General features: G+C 37.9%; 1 protein-coding gene across 1 annotated transcript in view; it reads left to right on the top strand.

Annotated features, from left to right (window-relative positions):
- Positions 1 to 21585, top strand: part of LOC145987925 (cytochrome P450 4c3-like) — a 143826-nt gene that overhangs the window by 51611 nt on the left and 70630 nt on the right. Inside the window, exons 3-5 of the mRNA XM_083122744.1 lie at positions 2472 to 2562; positions 6773 to 6958; positions 8155 to 8224. Of these exons, the coding sequence (XP_082978870.1) occupies positions 2472 to 2562; positions 6773 to 6958; positions 8155 to 8224 (347 nt within the window). The remainder of the gene's footprint in view (positions 1 to 2471; positions 2563 to 6772; positions 6959 to 8154; positions 8225 to 21585) is intronic.

The following is a 21585-nucleotide window of genomic DNA, read 5'->3' as shown; positions in this document are numbered from 1 at the left end:
GAAATGAATAAGTTTATTAATTAGCCCTCCTGCACACTCCACCTAACAATCTGTATAACATTAACAACTTTTTTACTGTTCTCTTCCGCTATTCTTACACAATCCATGCTCTCCAAGTATGAAATCAACAGTGTGGCAACGCTGTAGACAGCGTAACTAATTGTAATTTGTTCATATCAACAAATATGGCTACCATACTTGGATACGGAGAATCATTGCGAGAATTGAAATGCTTATTTTACAACTTCTACACGTTAATTAACATTTTTTCCCCCTCACCCCAACATGTTAACTTGAGATAAATCATCACGAATAATTATTTCGTGAGTATAAGACGTAGCATAGAAATTACAGAAGGGTCCGGTATTGTAAATTCTTGCCTTAATGAATAATAGGGGTGTGCGGGACAGAATTTTTTGGGTCGGGACGGGATCGGGACGGTAATTTTTTTAAATCCCGACATTCGGGACTGAAAAATTTGCAATTTCCCGACCAAGTCGGAAAATTTTCGGGACGGGAAATGTTCGAAATTTCCCGAAGCACTGGAAATCTCGAATTTTACAAGTCATTTTCACTTTAAGTGATTGTTTTTGCATTTCTAGAATAAAAACTTACAATTTTCGATAGGTTCCAGAAACTTACAAGGCAGAAAACGTCGAGAATTAACGACTTTTTAAAGTAAAGGATCCCGCACACCCCTAATGAATAACGTTGAGTCGTTTACTGTTGATTATGTTATTTGAAGTCATACATGCTGCTGCTGTGCAGAGATAGATGTTGGTTGGTGATGCTGTATTTCCTGCAGTCTTTAACAATTCTGGTCCCATTTTATTTCCCTTTTTTGTTTTTGTATCACTTAACATTGAAAATATTCTTTCCGTTTCCGCTTTAGAATGTGGCAATGTTAGCACTATTTTCGCGAGAGTGGAAATGTTTTCAAAAAGGAACTTGCCTTGAAAGTTTTTGGTAACCGATAACATGTTCCAAAATTCTGATGGAGATTTGTTAGTTAGTTCTTTTTTCTCCTCTTCGCTAAAGTATCCAGATAAACTAATTCATAAAATGTCATTTACCAAGATTGAAAAAAGTACCTACGTTTTCCCTCATTTGGCAAAATCTGTCCCTACGTTCCTACGCGGGCGAAATTTAGTGAAAAGTCCCTATGCTTAGGGACATGTCCCTACGGTTGGCATCACTGCCGACACGTGCAGTATGAAGCGCCCTCTCGCGGCTGACAACTCACCCAACCCCCGATAAGCTGCCGGCGCTGTCGCGACAACTGAGGATAAAGTAGCGATGACTAATCTAAGATTAGATGTCAGAAATATGGTGCCAGAAATATTTGTATTTGAGAGGACACCTTTTCCAGCATACTTGCGACAAGGTACGTGCTTATTTCAATTGTAATTGTAACTGTAATTGTGAAAAGTGGAAACATTAGAAAACAAGCGGTTTCTGTTACGGACTTCCTGTAATGCAATTTGCCGGGACCTGTTGCATGAAGAGTCCGCCGAACGGCCGTCACTCTGGCGGTGAACGACTGAAATAACCTCCCTGTATAATTACAATAGACTGTTTCATGTATGGGCCAATTACTTCTGTCGAAGTACACATATCATTTTCTGGTATGAAAAACTATTCTTTCTGGCAGACAGCTGTCTGTGAATATCGAAAAAAGTAACAGTTATGTGCAATCAAGGTAACAGAGGAAAGTAAAACATGTTACGTCTATGTAGATTTTAACTTTGAATTTTTTTTGTAATTTTAACTTGGAATTTACCACTCTTTCGGTTTATTTTGCCCATTTTTTTTTTTTGCTTTGGTGCCTATTTTCCACATTATAAATGCCTTTTCGTCTGCCTATTTTAACCAAAATAAATGCCTGAACTTCATGGTTCTATGCTTAACAAAGGAACTTTTTCTATACATAGCATTGTTTACACTAATTTCTTTACAGTTTAATTGCAACATTTATTTAAATGCTGATTTTTCAGTTTCACAAATGAAAATTTCTGGTATTTTTCCATTTCCAGAATATTATTTGGGTCAACCATCGGGTGGGTTGAACTCGGTTATTTGTTTTCTATACACAAAACCCAAAATGTGTCAATTGACACATATATTTTGACTCCAATAACACATTAACGTGAATAAATTACAAATGATGCATTTTTTAATGTCAAAATACACATAGAAATGCTTTTCAAATGTTTTTCAAACGTTGGTGTCACTGAACTCTACCATTAATACGAATTAGTAAACTCCTTGGTGCAGTGACATTGACTATTATCCGAGACCACAGGCGGCTGCTATTGTTTATAAGTAACTCTCACGAAATTTTGGAACTCCGGAACCAGACGAGGGCGCTTACCATTAGACGCATTATGAATTTTTGAATTAAATATTAATTTCTGACTCAGTTTATGTTTTTAAAAGTAAATTCGTAACAGGACATTCCGTTCCAATTTCAGGAAATTCTGGGAAGCCAAAAGTATATCGACAAATCGGATCTCTACATATTTCTACATAAATGGCTGGGTACTGGATTACTTACAAGTACAGGTAAATACAATCTGCTATATTTAATTATTTATTGATTAATTAAACCATATTATACTACAAATATATAGACTCCCAACAATAATCCAGAATGTAATCAAACTTGCTACCATATTCAATTGTAGCATAATATAAGACTTTATATCTACATACACAGTGACTTTGCCAAAGCATTTAATATCGGGACCATTTTATTACTAAATAATCTCAGCATTTGTACTGACACGCTACTTATTTACCCTTGTTGAATGAAATATATAACACTTGAATAATAGAAAGAAATATGTGACATTTAAAAATACAACTGAACCCCTGTTATTTATCTTATTTATAAATGATTTTCCATCATATCTTACGGGTGATGCCAAACTCTTCAAGGCAACTTATTACATTGAAGGTACTTTAATCTCCAGATCTTAATAGTTTGTTCCGACGGAGCATATTGACCTTAGGTTTAATGTTAATTTTTTTTTATCGTTTTACCAGATAATAAGTGTTCTAGATAATATTTAATACTTTTATGGTGCGATACTCAAACACGTAAGTTGTTATCGATTTATTTGCTTTTTTTATGAATTGATTGATTGATTGTATTGGTGTTTTAAGCCCACTTTATGCACAGTAAGGCTAATCGGGACTGGACCTACAGTTTAAAGTGGAATCCGAACAACTATGTGCCTCCACCGGGTATCGAAGCCGGAACCCCTTGATTACAAAACGACAACGCTTTTTTCTAGTTAGCTTTTTTGCTACCTTTGGCTAATCGCGAAGATGAGGATGAGGGATGATATTATGAAATAGAGGAAGAAGCACTCACAAAGTACACCCATGCCCAGGCAGGGATTCGAACCCGGCAACCCTGGCGTCGTAACGCGCTGTGCCAACCACTCTGCTACGGAGGGCAGCACACGTAAGTTGTATTAAAGATCTTGGGGTGTTGATTGTAATTTGTTGTTTTGTATCCATATAACACATGTTTCTTTGTTTGCATTGTTGTTTTTTGTCCATTTTATGTACAGATAGGCTAATGGGAACTGGACCTACAGTTTAAAGTGGAATCCGAACCACTACGTGTCTCCATCGGGTATCGAACCGAATCCAATCGGGGAGGGGTATATAGTTCACTGGGACTCCTAAGAACAAAAGGTATAATCTTAAATAACATAGGTTGTATGGTTCCTTCTTCATATTCAAATAGAACACATGTGAAATAGTCTTCTGAAATATTTATATTACAGGAAACATCACATCTCTGTATTCTCTAACAGAATCTTATATAGTAAATTAGCTACTGAATGAATTTGCTTTAACAAGCTTTCCAGTAGAAGAGAGTTTGGACAGAAGATATTCCAATATAAAACACTCTGGAATACAGGATAATCAAATATGTATTTACGAAATTCACTTCAGTGTTGGTGTCTGTAACTCGTGAAGCATAAAACTTAATTATGCAGGCTCACAAAATTAGAAATATATAAGCAGTCTGCTTTACAGAGGATAATGGAATATTAGGACAGGACTCTATCGGAAAACCTGGCTCCTAACCACATTACTATCACACAATGCATTTGAAGAAATAAACATTCTTCTCAACCTACGACAACGTTTTACGCCAATTGTACTGGCCAATATTGCGTTCCAAGGGAGATATCTGGGAAAACTTCTATTAATACGAATAATGAAATTTTAGCGTAAAATCATGGATGATAGCTGTAATGAAAGACGGCAGAGTAAATGGTCTCTGATATGTGCATCGAGAAAAAGTACAAAGAGGCATAGAAGTTTTATTCAACAAAGTGAAAATTGTTTATTGAAATGAAGCAAGTCGAACCCAGTTTCTATTTAAATAGCGAACTCAAGTTTGAACTTGACAATAATAATAATAATAATAATAATAATGATGATGATGATGATGATGATGATGAAATACAAAATTTGAGTTTTTATGACTGAAGGGCAAGACATGAAATCTTACTCTGCCCCCTCCCCCATTGTTCGAAGTGGAAATTCTTAGCTGGGGGGCGGGGGTTGTTTTGCCCAGTTGTGGAAAGGTATGGATCAACATGGAGAAAATGCAGTGATGTCTATGTAAAATATCCTAGTGGGGGGATGATTTATGAGAATTATCTTAACTATGTTATATCTTGATTAACAAGGGCTTGTAATGAAATTGAATTATTTTCTGTTAGAGTTTCTTGATGTACATTTTTCAAGCTTAATGCCACATTGGCCTCCCCGATGGTGAAGTGGTAGCGTCGTTGCTTTGTAACCAAGGGGTCCCGGGTTCGATACCCAGTGGAGGCACATAGTTGTTCGTATACGAATTTAAACTTTAGGTCCAGTCCCGATTAGCCATACTGTGCCTAAAGTGGACTTAAAACACCAAATCAATCGATCAATTAATGCCACATAAACGAAACAAAGAAATGTATTTCTGAATGTAGATTTGAAAATAAGTTCTGGTTTTTGTTTGTTTGTAAATGTTAACACATTTCCGTATTTTTGGTGATGTCATCTGAATACGGGCATTATGTCTTATGCTATATATTAAACTGGGAGGGGATAGAGGCAGAAAGCTCACAATTCGCACGTTGTGTTGAATATTTCATGTAAGAATGTTTCTGTGAGTAAGTTTTCAAGAATCTCGAGTTACGTAATTACTTCTTCAAGGTCGGTTAAAGTGCGAGAGTAACGATGAGGAAGCTAGTTGAGACGATTTAAAAAAGGCCGAGTCTGCTGCCACGCACGTGTCAGCAGTAAGAATAAGAGTCAAATTTGCTCCTGCCACGTAATTCGTCTGCTAAGAGGATGTTACAAATCTTAAGAACAGATTAAAACGAGAGAAATGCAAGTTTATGATTAATGGGAATGAATGTACATGTAATTTAGAACTTTTTTTTTCTGTAGAAAGCATTTAGCGATATTATTTTAAGGCTAACAGAACCTAACCTAACTACCAGAACATTTAGGTTTATTATTAGAAGAATGCTAAAGGAAATAATCTTAAAAAATATTTTTGTGAAAGTAATCGCTACAACTTCACAGTATGTGTTACAGACGTAATAGCATACATAGCATGATGGAATCACGATAAAACAAAGACCCAGTCTGCTGCCACGCGCATATTTTTTGAGGTTCCAGCAGAAAAAGAACGTGGCAGCAAACACTGCCTTTAAAAAAATTAACAATAGGTTTTGTATTTCTTGGTCAAAGACTACAAGTTTTTAAAGCAGCATTGTTGCAATTTTTATTTTTTTTCTCGGCACATGTAAGGACTCGCATTGTTGTTCTGCGACAGAAAAGGACATACTCTTGAAGCTTTTAAGACGCTACGATAACTTATCTATCCATGATATTTCCAAAAAGCTATGGCCAAATCAAGGACTCTTAGTTAGTAATTTCGTTGCTGGTGGATCTTCAGTGGTTCACTGAAAGTTTCAGGTGCGGGTCCCGGCCGTTTTACTGATGCACTTTTTAAACTACCCTTACCTTTCTTAATGTGTTAATTTTTTTTGATTGATTGGGCGTTTTAAGTCCACTTTATGCACAGTAAGGCTAATCTGAACTGGACCTAGAGTTTAAAGTGGGATCCGAACCACTAAGGCCTCCACTGGCTATCTAACCTGGGACCCCTAGATTACAAGGCAACGACGCTACCACTGCGCCATCGGGGAGGCCACTTTTAAAGTGTTGTATTTGTCCATTGCAGGTCCCTTTACAACTTACACTTTAATCTTTCTTTACACCCCTTACACCCTTTTTTCAAAATTTTGAGGTAAAGGTTTTTAGATAAGGGAATTTATCCTTGTGTACGTAGAAGGGTTCAAAATGAAAAAGTATTTAATCATATATTAAATTATTTTAAAGCAAAAAAGGGTGAATTAAGGATAACAGGCAAGCAAAAAATATCATAATTAATGAATAATATTGTAGTACAAGTAAGTGTTTTGATTGTAAACTACATAAATAATTGTAAAATGATATGATTTTGTAATGAACTAAACAGTACCTAGATAAATTTACGAAACTCCAATTTATGTGCTCAGAGGAACACAAATTTAAACTAAATTGTGCCTAAACTGTAGTTAAATAAATTTGCGAAACTCTAAAACACTAGTGAATATGATATTCGGAGTAATGTAGTCATATTCTCACGATTAACTTAACATATCGAGGGAAAGCATTCAGAAATAACTCTCTCTCTTGATTTCAGGTCAAAAGTGGCATTCCCACAGGAAGATTTTGACTCCAACCTTTCACTTCAAGATTCTTGAAGAGTTTGTTGAAGTCTTCAACAAGTGCTCCGAGCAGTTCGTGAAAAACCTCTCCGAGCATTCCAGTTCGTCAGGATTCGATGTATTCCACCCTGTCGCGTTGTGCACTTTGGATATCATACTGGGTAAGGATGGACTCTTGGAATCATTGACAGGGGTTCATATTAATCCGTCTGTAAAATCTCATACGTTATTTAGAATAAATGTCGATATGTTGCACCATATTAATTCATTCGCACTCATTCGCGGTCTTTCTTTAAATTAGCAACATCCAAATACGATAGGCACTTCAAAGAAACGGAAGATGATTTCAAAGAAACCAAAATTATAAGTTTAACTGCGTCAATTGATGTACCAAAGTACATCAGTCTCGATTAGATCAATTTCAAAGCTCTGTGTGCAGAACACGTGACTGCATAGACACAATAACGAATTATTGAAGTCAAGTTTAAACAAATAAGAGCAGCATTTACTATGTAACCACGATATGCTCTAAACTTAATGAGAAGAATTTACATAATATTTATGAAGATAATCCAAAATTTGAAACAATATCCCTTTTTAAAGAGGAAGTATTTAAATTAACCGACACCCACTGGCATACGCTGGAATTGTAAAGGTGGATAGTGCATAGCTGATTCCTAGGAGGCGGTATACACAATACGAATTTCGTATATTAAAAACGTTCTACTCTCAAAAATGGCAACCGGCAGTTATTTCAAGGCGAGTTTGCATTTACCACTCTCGTTTTTTCCAGAATTCTTCACTTCGCGTGTTTGAAATTGTTCATTTTCTCAAAATTTCGGAGAGGGGGGGCTGTAGCCCCTTCAGCCCCACCTCTGCATACGCCAGTGCCGAGACCGATAGATTTTTGTAGATGTAAACATTAGATACTTGTATATGATCTACAGTTAGTGGTAATCAAGTTGGAATAAAGTTACTAAGTAATACAAAAGTGTACATAATGTCTGGGACCAGCGTGAAAAATGACGAACAACACAATTCCCTGATGCAAAACGTTCTGTAGTCTCAACACAGTTCCTTAAATGTCTCAACATTTCTTCAAAATCAGAAGCCGTTGTAGTGGTTATCCTTTCGAATATGATCCAGATTCTGGATTTTCCCAGCATGTACCTCAGATACCATGAGAATGAGGTCGGGTGACCGTGGTGTCCATTCGACAGGGCCATAATGAACTAACAATCCCGCCATTGCTTTCAGACTTTATCACCAGCCTGTATTAATGTGATAATAATATGAAAGACTAATGTAAATATTTCTAAGCCTGTAAAACCATGAATAAATTGTTTCCATTTTACAGAAACAGCTATGGGAATCTCCCTAGATCTTCAGAACAACAAAGAATCTGAATATGTGAAGGCAACAAATAGGTGCGTACATTCTTCCATATAATAATTGAACTTAATAATACATAGTAATATTTTCTTGTGACGAACTGGGTAAACAACTAATATAAGGTAGTTGAACCAAAGGAAGCCCGCTTTGCCACTGTACAAAAATCATATTAGTATTTAACGCAGGTAACAAATGGCACTACATTAATATACCCAGTTCCCCTCAGGCGCACCAAGCAGAAAACTAACTGTCTCGGGCTGCCAGCAGCCATTTTATGTAAGTTATTTGCGATTAAAATTACCCGATATGCCATTTGGTGGGATATTCCGGAACTACTCTACGGTGTTGTGTTGATGCCTCAAAGCATGGGAAATGTGTTCGAAAGAGTAACGTCTACTGTTCAGTTTTTCGCTCCAAATCGTTGTGTGGGTCAGGACAAGTGAAAAGTTTACATGTGTTTTCCACCCCGTGGAATCAACAAAATGAAATTTGCAAATAAATCATGGAAAACAGAATTGTTTGACAGAAGATTGGCATGGACTGATAAAATTGAAAGGCGCTAAGGAAATTACGAAGAATGCACGAGTCCGTTCACTTTATTTTTCAAAAGATGATTCTATTATAATGAAAGTAAAGTTTTAAATTGTTCTTTATAAATGAAACATTTTTTTTTCGGAAACAATGTTTTATACCAGACCTTGTCGGTGGTATTATCTATTATGTACGAAATTTGGAACAGGTGCAAGTCAATTAAGTGCGAGGATGAAAATAGTTTGAGAATTAATTAATGTCTGTAATCATAAAGGTAACCAGAAAAAGAAAATCGACATGCTAATATTCCTGTTTTATTCAGTAAGCCTCTTTTCAGTGAAGATAGCCTCGATGAAATTTTGAATTCTATTATTATTATTGTGTTATTATTAAACCAGCCTGCCTCTTTGGTGGAAGAACTGCAACGGTATGTTTAAATTTTTCTCCTGCCCAAGCTTTGCAAATACAGGTGAATTGCTTTATTTTCAAATCATTTCAGAGAGCCCCAGTTACAACCTGAGATCTAGATAAAACAGCACAGCACCAGTGCGTATACATTACTTTTGTCTGCGTTTTTGTGTTATTTTTGCCTATCATAATTAAGTGATTCGTTCTCAGCAGAATTTCACCTTCGTTAAAGTTCCTGGAATTCAGATTGCATTCGTAATATTTAAAAATATGACTACACGCTGCACTACTACTGAATTACAGCGCCTTGAATAACGTAGTGTGGAATACGACCCAAGAAACTGGTTCCCCGAGACGATGACAAGTAGATGGCAGTGCGATCGACCCAGGTGCTAATTTTGTTATGAAAGTAATGCGGCTTAGTTAGTTTTTGGAATATATTGTGTAGATTTGTTTCTCTAGAAAGGCGGTAAGTGAATTGATGGAAACAGTTATATTTGTGGAGTGATTTGCAGTCACGAAATGGCATTAATTTGGAAAGAAAAGTAAAATAAAATTAATAAATAAATAGCATGCGTAACACAAGAAGAAACATCGTAATGTGATTCCGGACGTCAGGTCTTGGACTGTGTATTAGAGTTTATTTTTCTATGTTATTAGAATATTAGAATATAAATAGTATCCTGAGAGATATTTCATACCGAGGCGACAAACCACAAATGTCGCTTGAAAGCGAGCAGTCGGAAATCAATGCAGCCTTTCGAACCGTAGGGACACAAGCTCTGACTGCACCGTTTCCTCAAGGAGATTTTACACCAAAGCGACACGCGAAAAACGATACGAGGATTTCACACCAAAGCGACACGGGTCATTCGGTCCAAGGCAACTTTCATACCGAAGTGACACATGTTGCTTGGAAAGGAGCCAATCAAGAGCAACATTTCACATCGTAGCGGCATGACGGGAAGCACAGGCCAGCGTTCAGTTGGTGATATCCTCAAGCGATAAGTGTCGCGTGCCGCTTGTCGCTTTGGTGCGCAATCTCACTAAAGCAAGACACTCATTGCATCGCGTATGCGCGAACAACAAACCACGGCAACATGTTGCAAGCTATTGAGGAAATGGCCCAGTTTGAGCGACGCAGAAGCGACAACGCGACACGTGTGGCTTATCGTGTCGCCTAGATCTGTTGTTGTATTGTGCGGGTTTATCGTGTCGCCTATCTGTTGTTCGCAAGCAACGCTTGCTAATAGACTGAAGGCACCATGTCGCTTGTCACTTAGTTGGGAACTCCCCCTGTAGCGCGTCGCTTCGGTCTGAGCACCCTTCCTTTAAGGAGCTTTCCGACCGAAGTAACAAGTAGCACGCGAATACGCCATATGAACGTGTCGTTTGCTGTTTGGACCCTCATGTGCAATGAATGCTATTTTACAGTCTGGAAGTGTGTGTCACTAGTGTGACAGTGTGAACATCCCGTGTCGCTTGTCCCATTGGTTTGAAAGTTGCCTTACACTCATGTCGATGGCACTAAGAAAGTTTTGTGGGGTTCCCCTTGTCGTTTCATGCAATCATCATTATCATCATCGCCGCGATTAGTTTAAAGCAGAAGAAAAGAGACAGTAAATATCCAAAATACAAATGCTTCAGTGTGTATATCTTTAAAAGAAATGATGATGATAATAATAATGAACCTAATTCATACACAAAAATTTAGTTGCCAAGAACATTCCACGCGTATTTTTTCTCCCGTATTATTAACGAAAGTATGACGATAACAGGACGTGGTCGACTGTCTAGAATGTTCGTTAATATCTTCGCGACCACTGTACCAAATATCATAGCAATTATCACATTCATCGAAATGCTTCATGTAAAAGAATCAGACGTTGCAGCGAAAACTCCATTTACTTCCATTATAAGCAGTCGAACACCAAGCACCGGGGTCAACACCAGCGCCTCTAGCTGATCATTTTCGAGTGGAACCAGCCTGAGAGCGCAGAAGCATGCCGTTTTCCACACTACGTTATTCTAGGCGCTGTAACTGAATGGAAACAAAGATTTATTCTACATAGAGCGGCCATATTGGAAGCGACACTAGCGCTCAGGTGGTAATTTTAATCGCGAATTGAGGAACCCCTGGCGTCGTAGGGACTGTGCAGACCAGTCCTCCACGGAGGTAGGTTATTCGTCGTTACTGTATATAATGCATGTTAACAATAAAAAAATTCAAACTAACAATGTTCTCTAATAAGATGTAGAAACTTGAATAAACATAAATACATATGTTTTCTTGAGCACAAACATCATTTTCTAAGCCGACTATAAGCCGTAGGCAACTTTTGAGATCCATGGGCCACCTTGGGAACAGATTTAACGGTTTGGTAATTGTTTTCTTCTAAATAAAAGTTACAAGCAATGTCACAAAATATCCATACGTTGTTAATTAGTTACAGGAGTTATTTATTTTAATTTCAGAAATTTATCTCTCATTAGAGATTCGTAAATTGCCCTAGAGGCTTAACTAGGGTTACTTTTGATTCCCCTACCAGGGGCGTAACGAAACTCATGGGTGCCCCGGGGCAGACTACTCAAGTGGGGGCCCAAGTTATTGCTATTATAGTTGTAGCATCTGGAGTGTAAGAAAATACAATTCTTTATCATGATTAAATGTGTGTTTTTCTTTATAAATACTAGAGAGGAAAAGCACAAATAATTAATAAAACAGATACTGTGAAACACATTCTTTACTCATTAAAAATTAAGTTTAAAAATTAATTATAATTCGTACATTATAGCTAGATTAATATTTGCGCAAAAACATCGATTACTTTGTTCATCTTCATTTTTTTTTGGCTCTGTTATTTTCAGTTGAAAGTAAACCCAGACCACTAAGACGTTTCTGACTTGTAGTATTGCGTAAATATGTTTTTATAATTTTAAATTTAGAAAACTATCTCTCTGCCTATGCAACTGTGAGAGGAACAGTAAGGTACACTCACCGGCAATAAAAACGGGACACCTAGATCCTGAAATACTGGTATCCCTCCACCTCCCGGGGAAGGCTCTCACTCAGAGCACAGATAAGGTTATATATCTGTGTGTTGCTCACAAGACGGGACGGGTCGGTTTTTAAAAAGTCTCGTCTCGTCTCGAAAAAAAAAAAGCAAAATATTTAATCAGTTGCAAATACTTGTTTGCTAGGAATAAAGTATTTCAATTAGAAACGTTGATAAGCGTGTATTAAGTCAAAAGAAGACTATTCTAGAGAGAATAATGAATGGCTACCTAAACTTACAAGGTCTGCCAAAAAAAAAAAGAACTTTCAAAGAAATAAAGAACCAAACCAAATAAAAAGGTACCATATTCTGGCAACACTGCAAAGAGCTATATCTAAGCTTTCCATCAGTGCATGTTTCAACCTGTTACAGGCAGTCGGTATCGGGACAAGCGTGCGTCAGATGCAGGTCGTGTGCAGGCGGTGTACAAAATACGCGCACCAGGATGGAACAACGTTACAGCATAAAGTTTTGTTACTCATTTGCCGAAACGTTACAGATGATACGGGCAGTGTATGGTGATGCAGCATTATCAAGAACCCAGGTGTATGAGTGGTACAATTGTTTCAAAGGTGGACGTGAAAGTGTCGAGGATGAACCAAGATCAGGACGCTCTTCAAAGTCAAGGAACGAAGACAATATGGAGAAAGTTCGTGCACTGGTGAGAAGTGATATACGTTTAACAACGCAGCAACTGTCAGACATGCTTCTTATCAGCAAAGATAGCCGTAGGTTAATTTTAACCGAAGACCTGCAAATGAGGAAAGTGTGTGTTCGCTTTGTGCCTCGCATTTTGACAGAACGAGAAAAAGACAAAAGGAAAGAATGCTGTGAGGATTTGGTGGCAACTGCGGACCCGGACAACAACTTCCTAAAGTGCATCGTGGCGGGAGATGAAACTTGGTGTTTTACAATATGACCCCGAAACAAGAAGACAGAGTGCGCAGTGGATAGGACAGATCTCGCCCGTAAAGAAAGAAGCACGGATGTCGAAATCGAAGACAAAGGTGCTGCTGATCGCATTTTTTGATTCCAAAGGACTGATCCACCATGAACTTGTCCCTGAAAACCAAACAATCAATCAATCAGTGGTATTACAAGGAAGAAGGTGCGGCGCGTGCCTTTCCAGGCAGGCAGGGCACATTTTTTTTGGGGTGGGGAGGGGGGGGCAGTTAACCTCTATATCTCTCTTTTAAGTTTTTTTTTTTAAGAGTTCCTTGACATAGAGTAAGTAAATTGTTCGAACAATGGGTCATTATTTGGAATACAATGTAACAAATTTGGATCAATATATCTCTTAGTCGCTTTATCTGCAGTTTCTCTTCCATTGAAAATTAATTGAAAGGCGTAGATATTAAAGTTTTTACATGATTCAATGCCATTTTAACATGGACCAGCGTCGCAAAATGTCTTCCAAGATAATGAAAAGAAATATTCTATATTCACCAAGTATCCACTAATATCAGTAACTAACTAGGAATATGCTGCAGCGTTAAGTTCAGTTACAACACTTTACATTGGCCATGTACCCCCCCAAAAAGTTCGTTTATACTTACGAAGATAATCTGCATGTCAAGTTGTCTGGAACACAGACACAATCACACAAATAAATACACACGTACAGTAACTATAAACTCTTTCATTCGCGAAAAACAAATTATTTCATAAGCGATCAACACGCACACAGATGGAACGCAACGCAAACACACACGCTAACTCAAATCCATATCCGTATACAATGGAAAGGAAGGAGGATCTTTTTCAAAACACCGAGGGACTATAAAATAAATAAAAAGTGTTGACAACTTTTCAGTTCGCTGGAACAAGCTCGAAGAAAAGCATTCGAGGGATCTTTTTTCTAGCTTATTGCTGCATCGTACTGAGCAAGGTGAAACTACGAAGGCTGGAAGAACGAATGAAGTGCCTGGAAAGAGTTGGAAACACTGAACGATGAACGAGGCAAACATGAATGGGCAGGGCGCCTCGTCCTCTGCCCAAAGACGGCTACGAATTTTGCGCTTTTCCATTGTGAGGGGATACCATCCCTTGCCTATGCTGTAAATCTTTGTATCAGTCAGTGGCGTCACTTCTCAGGGCAGAGCTGAGATCGAACTCTCTCCAACAGGACGCAGAAATATTTAAACCTCGAACATGGTGCGCACCCTGTAAGTCTGGTTGCAGCAACGTAGTAGTTGAGGGGGAAAAAAATAGTTATATACCGATCGTCTTTTAAAGACAAACTTTTTATGTTAAAATTGTTGTGGGCAGTGCTCTAGTTGCCCTTTATCTAGCATCACCACTGCAAGGAAGTGCTTGGTCGACTCAGAAACAGGATGATGCGGGTTAGGAAGGACCTCTGTGGTTCTGGCCCATGGTTTCTGTTACACGATATTGCTCGACCTCATACCGCATTGTCTGTACAACAATACCTTGCTAAGCATTCAATGACAGTGATCAATCACCCTCCATATTCTCCGGACTTATCGCCTGCTGATTTTTTTCCTTTTTCCGAAGCTTAAGATGGCTATGAAAGGGCGAAGATTTGACGACGTCGCGGACATTAAATTAAATGTTACGCGTATTTTGCGAACACTTACTGTCAATGACTATCAACAGTGTTTCCAAGACCTGTACAAACGCTGGTCAAAGTGCATTGCCTCCTCTGGTGATTATTTTGAAGGTGATAAAGTCATTTAAAGATAATTTCTTGTTTTCTTTCCTAAAAAAAAAGTTCGTTTTCTTTATGGGCGAACCTTGTATGTTGATCCCAATAACACGTTATATGCATAATCTGATAATGATGCACTTTTGGTGAATCTAAACATTTTTTTCAACTATAGCATGTCTAAACGAATCATTGAAGTTGGAATTTTTATAACTTCAGGAGGCACGGCTCTGAAAATGTACGATATAAAATAAATCCAGGTTTGCCTTCCATACGTGGTGGTTTTGTCACGTTTCTTCGCTTCGTGAAACATACACTTTTGCAGCAACGTCTTCTTTCATCCGCCTGGGGCCTGCTCTACCGAAACAAAAAATATATTTGTTTAGCATAATCGAAGGTTACTTATTCCTGCCGAACTTACTAGAAAACAAGGATACTAGGATCATACGGCTTTGAATGACAGTATCAATGAACATTTATGTACACTACTACTTATAATAATGAGCATAAAAAATATTAATCAGGAACTTTATTTTTCGTCAACTGGAATAAACATCCTGTTTTGCTATTCAGCAAATTGAAGCAGCCCACCCAAAAAAGTTGTATGGCACTTTTGGGAATGTGCTGAGTTACCAGTGAAATCATGATGCTGCTCTGCGGCTACAGGCTACAAGCTGGCAGGTCATTAGGTCGGATGTTGCTCAAAGATTAATACTGTGCTTGCATAAGGTTTTATCTTTTTTCTATTGTAGTCCAGTAACATACAACAGGATTTATCCGTTTTTCTCGCATGCACTGAAATGTGCCAAACAGCGTTATTCGGTGGAATGCTTCAAATATTCAATTCATCACCTGTTTTGACATTAATTTCCTTGCCAGGACAGCTGTTTTTATCCACATTTTGGCGATCTTAACTACACGTACCGTAGATATTAGCTAATATTCGTGCTGTTATATTACTATTCTTTTACCGTCTTGTAACATTTCATGTAATAATAATAATATAATTAATAAATTTACACATTCAAGTGAGTAGACCTATGAATTATATTAATGTATTAATTTAAACATTTGCTTAATTGTTGTCGTTAATGTTATTATTATATTTTTTTCTAAAACACTTGGCTCGGACACCCTCCGACGACATACATTTCTAGAAGTGTGCCTGCCGAAGGATAAATTTTATCAAGCGGTGGTGGTACCGGACTTAGAGGCTAAAGGAAGAACAAATTAGTATGTGCGTCATAAGCTGAACATAAGAAACAGCATAATATCACAAAGAAACATTTGCTGTTTTAAGTCAACTTTGTGCACAGTAAGGCTAATCGGGACTGGACCTATAGCTTAAAGTGGGATCCGAACCACTTGTGCTTCCACCGGGTATCGAACCCGGGTCTCCTTGATTACAATGCAACGACGCTACCACTGCGCCATGGGGGAGACCCCAGACAGTTGTATGGAAGCGAGAAAAACCGCAAGGTAGATTTCATAAGATACCTAGCAATCAGTAACCAAGAAATTTGTGTTTCTGCTACTTTTAACTGTTGTTGGCATCATATTCCGGATCACTTTTACGAGACGAGACAAAACGAGACGGAACGAGACAGAACCCTTCGAGACGAGACACAACATGGGATAAATAAATATTTTCGAGACGAGACACAAGATGGGATAAATAAATATTTTCGAGACGAGACAGCATTTTCACGAGATGGGACGAGCCAGACCAAAGTCTCATCTCGTGGGCAACACCACTGGTCAGAGCCTATCAAGGAAAAGAAAAATAATCATACTCTTCAATGAGTTACGTGTGTTGCCTATCTCTACGGCGATAGCAGAACTTCCTATTAAAAAGTTGTTATTGAAGCTGATTGCCGTAGAATTGAGCAACTCACATAATGCATTACAGGGAAGCTAGTATTTCAGTATCTAGATGTCCCAATTTTATTGCCTGTGACTCTACATGAAAAAAAAACTTCCACACATCAGGTTAATTGGAAATCAATTAACTACGTTGTATCACAAGGAGATGAGCAAGCTGTTTCTCACCATTCATTGGCTTTATCTTGTGTCTGAAAGAACTACTGATAATATTTGCGACTGAAATAAAGGTTCCAAAATGATTTTGCAAATTTTTCAGGTTCCTTGCGTAGCTCCATGTCTATAGATCTTGACAAAAGGAATGTTGTATCACTTTCTATGTGACTACAACTGCTTTCTATGGCCGTATTTAGAGGGGGGGGGGGTTAGGGTTCACCCCCCGAAACTTCTGGCATGTTGGATTAATGGAAATTCAGAAACAAAAATTTGTAACACATTTTCAAAAATGTATTCGCGGTTTCACATAAATACAACAGGGAGACAATGCTCAAATGATCAAGCTAGAATTTTCAAACATTTTGAATTGTGAAATTTGAGGGAAACTAGTTTAATTCTTGCAGCTCACCTGCAACCCCTTCATTTTCACTTCTGCTGTCCTCTTTCCAGTGCTGTTCCTGGATCAGACTGAAACTTCCCTTGTTATTGTCCCAAAATTCCCAATGGTAACACTGTTAAGCCTTGTTTCCATATTAATAAAACATTCAAATGCTGACCAAGGAAAATGTATTGTATAAAAAATACTAAAAACGTAACGTGTCCACCCTCTAACAGGGTCTTCATCTCTTTCAATTTATTGTGAATCTTTGTCTGAAGAACACACTGTTAGAGGGTGGAAACGTTACGTTTTTTGTTTATATTTTTTATACAATACATTTTCCTTGGCCAGCATTTGAATGTTTTATTTTTAAACAAAATTCCCGTTCCAACTTTTCAATTCTCTGTTCGATATGAGTTTAAATCCCCCTTGATAAGAGTTCAAACCTAGGATATCCAGCTTCGTAGCGCGTTACATTCACTATCCTTCACCTAGCGGTCGATATTGCGTATCAATCTCCTCAAAATAGAGAATTGTATCAAGTCAGAGTTCATAAACTCAATCACCAGCCGTTGCGCTCTCAGGCATTCAAGGAATGTCATGTCATTAGTTAACAAACCTTCCTGGATTATTGATTGATTTGGTGTTTTAAGTCCACTTTATGCACAGTAAGGCTAATCGGGACTGGACCTACAGTTTAAAGTGTGATCCGAACCACTATGTGCCTCCACCGGGTATCGAACCCGGGACCCCTTGATTACAAGGCGGCAACGCTACCACTGCGCCATCGGAGAGGCCTTAGACACCAGGTTATGTCTTACCATTTAATCCAAAGAATAACTGGTTCCAGAGTTTTCAAAAATTCCAAAAATTAAGTTTTATATGAATGGTCAAACAACATAAACTTTACTTTTAAAGCTTTTTCCTGAAGGTATCCAAAATTTAATACCAAAATATCATAACTGTGCATTTCAGTACACACTGCATGAAACGTACAATAATAATAATAATAATAGTTCACACTTCTGATGGATATAATAGCAAAGTCTCCTCAAGGATATAAGGACAGCAATAATAATACATTTGGAATAAATTAGCTTATTATTATGAATAACAAGGTAATTTAATTATTACTATTTAATAACTTTACTGTTATTATTTATATTATTCAAATTTCTTGCGAGGCACAGGGGAACAATTATGAGTGAACCGCCCGTGCACGCTCCGGCCATGCTGATTTCATACCTTTGAAACGATTGTCCAGTTGTGGGCAAATTGTTTCCATCATCGGGTAAAATATTGATACATTGAACTAAGCTCTTTCGGTTGGAAAATCCTTAGACAGAGTTCGTCATAATGCTTCTTTATCTTTTTGATTCTTTTATCAGAGACTTCAGTAGAAATCCTCCTATTTGGCACCTATTTCATTATTTCGACAAGTGGTTCAAATTATCCCCGAAGCTTAGTCATTTCGAAGAGAGCGTTCCGTAAGAGATCGTATGCAGGCATATCAAGAGATTCCGCTTGTAATAATGACTTAGAAGTGATATTCATCTGCTCCAAGACTTTACATTGAACATTCAATAATAAAATAAAACTGAAAGATTCCGTTTTTCCCTTAATGTCAATAGCCTCCCCTTCTTTCATCTGGCTTCCTGCTTGCTAATATCGTATCATTCTAAAGAATGATGGGATCAGAACCAGTCACTTTGCAATTAATTGCTGGGTGATGTAAGTTATTCATCATTCATCCTCTGACGAGAGCACTCGTCATTGGCATGACGAGTTAACGCTTGGCAATACGAAAGGTACAAATAAGATTTAGCAACTAATCAGCTAGAAAAGACAGTGGTCACTCGTTGGGTTTTCTGAACCTTTGAACCTGAATCATGGCTGGGTGTTATGATAGTTACCTGTTTATCTGATGAATGAAGATAATTACGATGAATGACATATACGAAGTCCTCTGTTGGCTTCTCTATCGGTTGACCAGAGCGTCGTCTCACTTCTGCCCCACTGCTCTCCTAACGTCTTCCCCCTTCTCAATTCCAATCCAAAGTCCCTCACCTCTCAGCTTGTCTCACCTCTATATTCCCTAGGCCATGGAGCTCTTCCTCCATGCCGAATCGTGTTTTTAATTGCCACTATGCAAACCGCTGACTCCATAGGCAGAAGAAACTACCTGTTTCCTGAATAGCTCAGGAGGTTTGCATAGCACAACACTGTGCATTGTTTACATTCCTCAGAGGCTGAGACAACTGAGAAAAACAAGTGAATGCCCTGGTCAACATGAAGCATTCAGAGAGGCTTTTATAAAATATACATATAATCTCAGGGATTGATACGATATTATAAAAGAAAATTCTTCCAAAACATCAAAAAGCCTCTCTTTAAGAGCACGCAATTTCTTATCTTCCTGCCCGTTGTGTTGGATTTTAGTGTTTTGAGAGTTGGTTCCTTTCGGCTGATTTATTGTTCAAGATTCTTGCTAATGCAGAACACTGTTACCAAATAATTATAGACATTCTGTACTGCCGCACAGTAGCGTAAGCAGGATTTCATCAACGGGGGGTTTATTTCGAAAACTTTCTACAAATTCAAGTTACCATTGTTTTATTACACTTTAATTAATTAATAATAATTAATAATACTTATAATAATTAATTAATTAGTTCAATTACTACTAATAATAATACTAATGCAGCTGCTGTTACTACTTATATCACTACTATTATTAAGTAGTAGAGATCTACATAAATATATTTATGAAAGCAAAAAACAAAATTACATTGTTTTGTTTATTTGTTACGAAATAATTGTCTAGTCAACGGTTATTTGTATATGATAGGTGAGACATTTTAAGTGTGAAGAAAATCCATAAAAACAAGCAAATATATTAAATTTATTGAAATAATCAAAATATGAAACTCATTCAAGGAGCCGCGGTAGTCTAGTCTGACAACCTCGTGGGAGATCCGGGTTCGATTCCCGGAATTGGTTGGAATTTATCCAGCCTTGTCTCCGCACCCAGCCTCATATCAATGGGTACCTGAGAGCAATCGAGGGAGATAAAGGATGTGGAGCATGGCGCTGATCACATCACCTGCAAAATGGCCAAGATCGAGAATGTGTGGGGCCCACCACACCACTAGGTGTGTCTTTATGGTACGGTGCACAGGGAAATTTACATTACCTTTACCTATGGAACTCACCCAGGATGATGATGTAGTGCGAGAATACATGTTGCTAAATTCCACTGAGTCTATGTTTTCGTTCAAAAGTAAGTTTATAGACATTCCAACACATTTATCACTTCTTGGTGATTCACAAAGCACATCTTCAACATTATTTAATGAAGTGGATGTAGACTCAGCATCACTTGAGAGTTCACAAGGGGATGTGAAATCTGTACCGGGAAGAACGTTTGCAATAAACTCGGCATACTGCGACGAAGCAAGGAATTTTCGCAATTCTCGCGAGAGTCACTGCGTGACGTTTTGCAAAAAAATTGCAAAATTGAACTTTGCGGCCGCTTAGATTGTGTTTGGAATGTTGTGTTTTTCTCCATGCTGCACGGGAATAATAATTCAAAATATTATTAGTAGTAGACTATTATTATTATTATTATTACTGTCACAGATCTTTGACTATGATAAATTAGCCATTTTTAATTTTTTCTACAGCATTTTCTATAATATTTCAAAAGTTCAAGGGGGGGGGGTTAAATCCTGTAACTCCCCTTACGTACGCCACTTCTGCCGCAAAAGACAGGGTTGTTCCCTTTCCAGTTGCCTTCTATGTAGCAATAAGAACCAAATTTAAACTATGCTTAACGCAATTTCGAGGTGAAAGTTATTGGATTCCTTTTTGTAAGTACACCGATTGCCCGGCAAGCGTTGCAATACTCACTTAATTGCGTTAAAACCTCCATAATTTTACTCTTCTGGCATTGCTGGCTTAGCATAGTGGGAAATCGAAGCAGAATTACTGAAGATGTGCAACTCGTCCCAATTCGCATTCAAAAGTTCACAAAATTATATGATTCTTTATGGCGTCTAAGGATGTTGTGGTCTGAATCATGTCATGTGACATAGCTTCAGTTAAAACGCGCAGGCCTTCTTCTCCCTCAGCCTTCCTCCATGATACGAAACCACGAACCTTTGGCGTCACAAGTCACTATAATCTGCCTTTAGGGGACCAGTCTAACAAAAGCATAAGTCAGGCCTTTTTCCTCGGGGGTCATGAAACACCGCCCCAGCTTAGTTACGCCCATGTCCCCTACCTCAATTAAAATTCAACTTCCTAATTTACAAGACCCTA

Source organism: Lepisma saccharinum, chromosome 5 (assembly GCF_977018435.1).
Source record: "Lepisma saccharinum chromosome 5, izLepSacc3.1, whole genome shotgun sequence".
Taxonomy (NCBI): domain Eukaryota; kingdom Metazoa; phylum Arthropoda; class Insecta; order Zygentoma; family Lepismatidae; genus Lepisma; species Lepisma saccharinum.
This window is presented reverse-complemented; position numbering and strand designations above follow the sequence as displayed.